At 53.7% G+C, this 7861-nt stretch overlaps 1 protein-coding gene across 1 annotated transcript; it reads left to right on the forward strand.

Annotated features, from left to right (window-relative positions):
- The first annotated feature begins 12 nt into the window (after positions 1-12).
- Positions 13-7437, forward strand: LOC100645933 (homeobox protein six1). The gene is made up of 4 exons (XM_003392999.4): positions 13-2969; positions 3301-3762; positions 5757-6082; positions 6157-7437. Exons 1-4 carry the CDS (start codon positions 2629-2631, stop codon positions 6330-6332), a joined length of 1305 nt encoding a protein of 434 aa, XP_003393047.1. The 5' UTR covers positions 13-2628; the 3' UTR covers positions 6333-7437.
- The last annotated feature ends 424 nt before the right edge of the window (positions 7438-7861 follow it).

Consider the following 7861-nt stretch of genomic DNA (forward strand, 5'->3'; position numbering starts at 1 on the left):
GCCTTCGAAACGGCAGGAATTTCGCGCCCGGCGAATTTTCCGGCACTCCGCGAAAGAAGACGCGAACGTACGAAAAGCGACCGACAAGAGGAAGAAAACGAAAAAGAACGAGGAAGGGGAAGCGCCGGGAATCGTTTTGATAAGAAAGCGCACCCCTGTCCTACGGGAACTGCGCCACGGGATACAAAGAGGGTACTCGGGGGATGAAGGCGAGGGAGGGAATAGGAAGACGAGGAAGAGGAAGAGGAAGCGGAAGAGGGGGGAGAGAGCGAGCGAGAGAGAGAGAGAGGGGGCGGGAAAATGGCGGCTCGGAGGTCATCCGACACCAAATCGAAGGAGACGCCATCGCAAAGCGCGGCACCGCCCCTCTATCATCGGTTCTTGCCTCTGCGAGTGTTATCGTTCCGTCCGACGCGCGCTTTCCAAATTCCACCGACTTTTCCTATGGACGACGCAACTTGCTGGATACGCCGAGATGTCTCGAGTCGAGTTTCGAAATTCTCTCATAACCGCGACTCGAGTTCCGATCCGTGTTCGGTTCCGAACCGATCGGTCGTTCCTGTCCGATAACCGGGTTTGAGAGGAACCGCGATGAGAGGGCAGCAAGCTACGCGCCAAGAAGCAAAAGGCCAGGGAAAATCGTCGGAGTCTCGCGACGCGATCCGTTTCTCGGCGGTGAAGTCACAGCTTGGGGAGTGACGCGGTGGGCAATTAGTCGGAAAAGGCGGAGCGGATTCAAAGGATTGGCAAGGCGTGGCGGACAGGATCGAGATTTTCGTGGCCCGTTAAAAGACACGTTCGTTTGTCTCTGCCAGAACATCGGCTTTCATTGATCTACGTAACGCCGACGGTGGTCCGTCAAGCTCGATGCTATTTTCATCCGCTTCCTGCCGACGGACGAGACAAGGTCCTGGCAGACCGCGCGATTCTGTTACATGCGTATATACGTGTGTACAGATAAATATACGTATACACGACACGTCTGTACGACATGTTCACCGCGTTGCCAGTGGCAAATCGCTTTCTCGATCGAAAACGCGTTTCGTCGTTTACGAGGCAATCCGGGTGGCGCGAAAGCGTCGAGACCGAGCGTAACGGAGACTCGAAACGATTTTTCCATCGTGTAAATACATCGGCCATGGGCTAGAGAGAAACCGGCGAAGCACGCCGGTAGCGAGCATCGCGTCGGCCGATAACAAGTTTTCCGCGCGTAAAATCACGCGCGTTCTCGGCCCAGGGAGAGAGGAAGAAAGATCGGGAATAAAAGCGAGGCGGAAAGAGGAGGACGAGCGAGACGGGAGAATGGTTGCCGGTGTTGTGAAATTAATCGAACGCGAGACGCGATAGCACCACGTAGAATCACAACACGGTGTACGGTAACGTTGTCGCGTTCCGTTTCCGGTGTTTGTCGCTGGCCTTGCGCGGTCTCGGGCGACGCGCGGACTCGCTCGAGTCCCCGCTTCGTCGCAGCGTACTCGCTCGCTCTCCACTTTCGAGCGGTTCGACTTGCCGAGACGGAAGCGAAGTCGCTGGGAATTTTTCTGGCAAGTCAGAACCTGACTGGGGACGCGGCAACGATCCGGACGACCGTTCCTCGAGTTGGTCGAAGACGTTCACAGGTGAGGAAACACCGGCGAGAAGAAGCCGGTCTCCGTGGACACCGAATGGGGTGGCTTTCGGTCGGGGGTAGAAGTATGCGCCGCCCCCGTGCTCCTCCAATGGGACGAGCTCGCGCGCTCCCCGGCGACCAATGGCGAGGACCAACCGCTTCGCACCGTGCCGTGCTGCGCTCCACTCCTCGCCGTACGAGCGCGCCACAAAAAAATGAAAAAGGAGGCCGACTGGAAGACGAAGAGAGAGAGAGAGAGAGAGAGAGAGAGACATCAGCCGCCGACAACCTCCTCCGCCAACTGCATCGGCATTGGCATCGGTGCGGAGCGATCGGCAGTGCCATTGGCACCGCTACGATAATCGTTCGAGTTGTCAGTAGCAGCAGAACCGCGTTAACGCGCTTCCACGCGGAACTTTAGCCGACAGTTTTTTTACCCTTTCGCGTACGATTTCCACTATCGCGATCCGGTCGTCCACCATCGACGTCGAATCTGTGAAGCAAGTGTGTTTCGAGCGGTGATAATCGGCGGATATCGGTGCGGTGTCTGTCTCGCTGATTCGTCCGCGGCCAGGATGTACGGGACACGCGACGGTTGAGGAGCATCGTTTCTGGATTCGATGGAACTACGTCGCACCGGAGATACGAGTGACGCGCACCGGCAGCAAGGATTTATGAATGAAGACACGAATGGCGGGGACGTGAATGAAGCGTGGTTTATCGAATAAACGTCGACCGTTCGAGCAGCGAATGCTTATTTTCGCGATAAGCTACGTCGGACCGTAGGTACGCACGGTACGAGTTGCAATCGCGTTTATTCTCCGATCGATAACGCGAGTCGACGATCGTGGTCGTCGCAGCTGGAACGCTCGAACGTCCGACGAACGCGGCGGCGGCGGCGGCGGCGGCAGCGGCGGTGGAGGCCGAAGAGAATTTTCTTGCGAAGACGCGACGCGACGCGACGCGACGGTGAAACGAGCATCGAATGATCGGCGAGAAACGGAGAATCGACATCGAGAATGCCCGATAGCTCGGACCAACTGTCGTCGCCGAACAGCGAGTGTAACAGCCAGATCGGTGGCATGCACCGAAACGCGTCCACCGGACAGTTTGACGACTCGTCGATGCCCGGGCTCGCGTTAACGCATCATTCGCATTCGCAAAATCTGACGACGGCATCGAACGGTAGCCTGCAATATCCTCAAGAGTTGACCACTTGTAGTTCCGCGAATACGTCTACCAATATCGGAAACATCGGCGGACTTTCTCTGGGAATTACGGCCAGTAACTATACGCCGGATCAGATATCTTGTATGTGCAAGGCGTTATCGCAGAGACAGGATATCGAGAAGCTCACGAGGTAACCATCGTTCCTTCTTTCATATCTTGTACCTTCTTCTCTCTTTCTTTCTTCCTCTCTTCTCTTCTCTTCTCTTCTCTTCTCTTCTCTTCTCTTCTCTTCTCTTCTCTTCTAGTTTATTTTCTTTGCCTTTGTCTTTTGTTTTACCGATTCGACTGGTTCTCGAACGATCGCGATCTCTTTATCGTCGAGAAATTCGCGTTTCAGCCGCGGCCATTTCATGATTTTTCATCGACGTTGTTCGCGGACTCGCGGTCGATTCGACGCGACGCGACCCGTCGGTCGAAGCGGATCGTATCTAAAAGGAAGACACGATGTGTTTCGATGACAGGCTCCTATGGTCTTTGCCGCCCGGCGAATTGCTTCGTCGCGACGAGAACGTGTTGATAGCGAGAGCCACGGTGGCCTTTCATCGAGGCGCTTATCACGAGCTCTACTCGATTCTGGAGAGCCATCCGTTTTCACCCGATCGACACCCGGAGCTACAGCAGATGTGGTTCAAGTCGCATTACAGCGAGGCAGAGAAGATCCGCGGCAGACCGCTCGGCGCGGTCGACAAGTATCGGCTGCGCAAGAAGTATCCGTTGCCGAAGACGATTTGGGACGGCGAGGAGGTGGTGTACTGCTTCAAGGAGCGATCGAGAAACGCGTTGAAACAGTGCTACATGAGAACCAAGTACCCGCTTTCCGAGGAGAAGAAGAATCTGGCGAAGGAGACCGGCTTGACCTTGACTCAGGTGGCCAACTGGTTCAAGAATCGACGGCAGAGGGATCGCACGCCGCAAACGAGAACGTAAGTCCTTCATAGCGCGTTCTTTTCTCGTCTTGAAAATTCCTCGAGGACGACTCCCGACAGAGATGCGAAAGCGTCCCGTGAGCAAAACTTTCCTGCATGGAGGGCACGTGTGTCAACGGGGGGTCCCCGACTTTTCCGACCGAGCAACAAGTGTTTCGACATGTGTATAGGGACGTGCGTTTTTCCTCGAGGGTCTGACCATTTTCAAGACGGTAAATCATTCCCCGAACGAACCGCATCTACGGAAATCATCGGGGTATGCGCGCGATATCGACGGTTCGTCGTCTTTCGAGGAAACGTCCCGATCCACGATTCGTTCCCCATCGGTCGAACAAAACATACCTCCGTTTCTTGTCGTTTGGTAGTGGATCAGTGCGAATCAGCCACACACGGGCCACGTCTAACCCGTCCTTAGTACACTTCGTTTCGACTTTCCGCTCGCTTCTTCTCTCGACGTAACCTTTTTCTCAGAAGGTTTGTGGCAACGATCGGCCGCGATCGCTCGAATTTTGCCGCTACGTGGATCGCGCGCGTGCAAAATGGATAAGGGTAATAGGAGAGAGAGAGAAAGAGAGAGAAAGAGAGGAACGTTGTTATGGCTACGACGACGTGGCTCGGTCACGGTCCGCTTTGGACCGTACGCTGACGCGACGTCGCTCGCTCGCAAGTCCGCGATCGCTGTTACGCTCGTTGTGCCACCGAGTTTCATCTTCTGCCTTCGAGTCTTTTCTTCGCGAAACTCGTGCAGAGGTTCGCCGAAAACGTGGTCGTTTTCGGTCGCGACAACGCTTCGGTCCGAGCCTCCTTCTCGTTCCGCCCCTAACGTCCCACTCCCTCGTCAAAACCTCTACGAAAAGGAAACGCGACGCCCTATTACCGTTTTATGACGCAGCTTCGGTTACGTCTCTCGTTTCACCATTGAGCTGTTCGCACTACCAATAGTTTACTACATAAAGGCCACGACCGGCCCTCTCCGACGCTATTTCCATCTATCTCGGCCGCGTTCCGTTCCGACAACCTTGTTTTTCCGTTTCCTCGCTTTCGTGGCGTTGTTCGGCCGCCTCACGGCGCTTCCTCGTTTCGATTCGCGCCCAGTTAGCACGCGATTAATCGCCGTCGCGAAGGGTGCGCCGCGGTCACTCGCCGTAGATGCTCGAAGGAAATCGGCTCGAGTCTGCAGGCTGCTCGAGGAGAAACGGAGAAAAAGGAGAGACGCGTTTCGAAGTTCAGACCTTGGAGCACGACCATAAAAATGCGCGCAGTTCGTAGCAGGGCACACGAGGGAAGGTCGACGGCGGAGCGGTATAGAGACGAAGCGGCAGAAACCAGTGGTCAGGGGCGGAGTTGGTTGCACATGGACCACCGTGCGTGCACGTGCGTGTCGTCAACATTAACGTTAATACCAACGCTAACGCGAACACGTATACGCGGTTTCTAGCGACTAGCCGTGCGGAGATGGACGACGGCAGTGCGACGGCCGGGTGACGGGGAGAAACGTTCGCGCGTGCAAATGGCCGGGGAGCGTTTCTTACCATCGACCGCGGAACAATGCGTCGCGAGCAGCCTGCCTTTGCTCTCCTTTTCTTCTTTTCTCCTTCCGACCTTCTCCCTGTGTGCCGAGGAAATTCTCGGAACGAAGGAACGCGTGTGCACTCGCGTGTGTGCGTACGAGTCCCTAATCGTCAGGTCCCTCCTAGGCCAAGGGTCATAGGTTTTTTCCGACCCGTAAGACAATGAGGAACCTCGCATATGCTTCTCGGTTCGAGCCTTTCCCTCGAATTTTCATCCTCGTCGAGACTCGTTCACGGGACGGACGTGAAGATTTATGTCGGGTCAAGAGCAATTTCTCTTAACGACGTTCTGTTCCTTCATCTAGGCCGAGCAGCCAGTGCCGCGCGTGTCTTTCGCGTATTCCAAGTCGAACGATCGACTTTCGTTCGAGTATCACGTCGCGCGTTGAATTCGCCTGTACACCGTTTTCCTCGTTTCAGGGATATGCTGCCGTTAAATTGCCAGAATAACGCTGGCAACGTGATCGGCAGTTCGGTGAGCAACGGAGAAAGCATTCAATCGTTACAGAGCATCGATTCGAACGGTACGAATCTAGCGATGTCGCCGCTCTCGACGATGAGCATGTCGCCGGTCGCCGTGAACCCGTGCAGCCCGATGGGTATGAGCCCCATGGCACCCCGTCATCCCAGATACGCGACACCGATGGTCTCGTCTTCCGTGCACACCACGCACCCTCACAGCGGCGGCCTCAGTCCCATGAACGACGTGAAAGCGCTGTGCTACGGACGTGGAATCTGCGAAACCGGTAAGCTCTTTTTTTCCATCGATTCTATCATCGATCGTTGTTGCTCGTATGCGATCGAAATACTCTCGTTTCAGGTAAGGACGCGGAACAGAGCTCGGTCTATTACTCGAGTCACTCGAGCATGCATCATCAGTATTACCAGCAAACGCATCATCAGATGATGTCCAGCGCTCATCACTACCAGCACCATCAACAGGGCATGCCGACCGGATACGAAATTACGCTTCCGCCCCCTCAGCACTCGACGTGACCAACCGACTACGAGACCGATCGAAACGACGCGGCTCATCCAGGTCAAGCGGACGATTTGTTTGCTCGTGTCCACGCGTTTGCCTGACTCGGCGTCGCGCCTCTATGTCCGAGCAACGTTTGAAGGGAACCGCGCGACTAATCCTATCGATGCGCGATCGAACCGCTTCGTTCCTAACGCGCGTAACGTTCACTGTACATTTCTTCCATTCGCGGACGTTACTTTTTCGAAAAGCGTAGAAACGATTCAACGTTCGCGCGATGACAAACATCGATCGTGCGCGTGTTTTTCAGCCAATCGAGGCGCAACCTCTTGCGTAAAATTTCTGGGAGGAGCCTCCCTCGAAGGAGAACTGGTTTAACAGGCGCACCCTTCTCAAAGGTGTTCGCGATGGAGTCTCGTCAGCTGCTCCTCCCTCCTCTTTCTACGTACGAGTAAAACGACCGCGCAACGAGCGCATTTCACGAATGCAAATCGATATCGCGTCGCTGCGCGAATCGCTTCCTCGAGCGTACGTCTCTTCCTTTCGCACAGTCTCCTCGTAAATTCTTATCCGAACGCGTAACAGGTTTGCTAGAGTGAAACGCGTTGCGTGGCTCTTTAACGAAAGCGAGCCGCTTGCAACGAAACCTGCGCCGTTCTCGCAGCTACGATCCTTTCATTTCTCAATTTTAATTCGAGCACGATCGATTTGTGCTATTCCTCCGCTCCGAAATTTGGATTCTTTCGATACGAAGAAGCGACTTCTGGTAGGTACTCGTTTAGGGTACGTGCGTGTGCTCGTGTGAAAGTTCGCCAATGTACATACGTATGTGTAGTACGTATGCATGTGTGTAAGTACGTGTGTACGCATGTATGTATATATAGATCGATCACAGTGTTCAATTTCTGATGCGAAATATATTTTTGACCGTAGAATCGAGCGTACGAACGGGCAACTCGCCCCTCGATAACTCGACTCTCGTGTCCCGAAAGAAAAGAAACGATCTTTCGGCAAACGATGTATCGCTTTGACGGAAATTTATTGTACAACTACGAGCGCGAGAGCGTGAGATGCGTTAGATGTATAGTTAAGTAAATCATAAATCTGTGAATCACGTTTCGATTTTTGTTACACCAAATTTTCATATTCCTTGCCTTGTAACGTTCGAAGTTTTTACACTTTAATCGCACGCGCGCGGTATTAACGTATAAACGAGAAGATATAAGATCGTTCTCTGATTAATCTATTCCTGATTCGAATCACGTACGAGATTAGTCGTTGAAATTTTAAAACGCATATTGAGAACCATTCGACGTGCATCGACGATCAAATAGATATTTTCGGCGACATTATCGTCGGGGAACTAGATTATCGACCATGGGCAACGTGCTGTTAGCGTCCTCTTTTAACCCGTAAAGGAACTAGATTCGTACGGTATGCTTTTTCCTCGCTAACTTCTGTTCCTTTCGATTTACGATCTACGGGTTTCAATACCTTTCGAGACTGGCAACGAACGTACACAGCTTATTTATATTTACGAGTCTGG

Source organism: Bombus terrestris, chromosome 1 (assembly GCF_910591885.1).
Source record: "Bombus terrestris chromosome 1, iyBomTerr1.2, whole genome shotgun sequence".
NCBI lineage: Eukaryota > Metazoa > Arthropoda > Insecta > Hymenoptera > Apidae > Bombus > Bombus terrestris.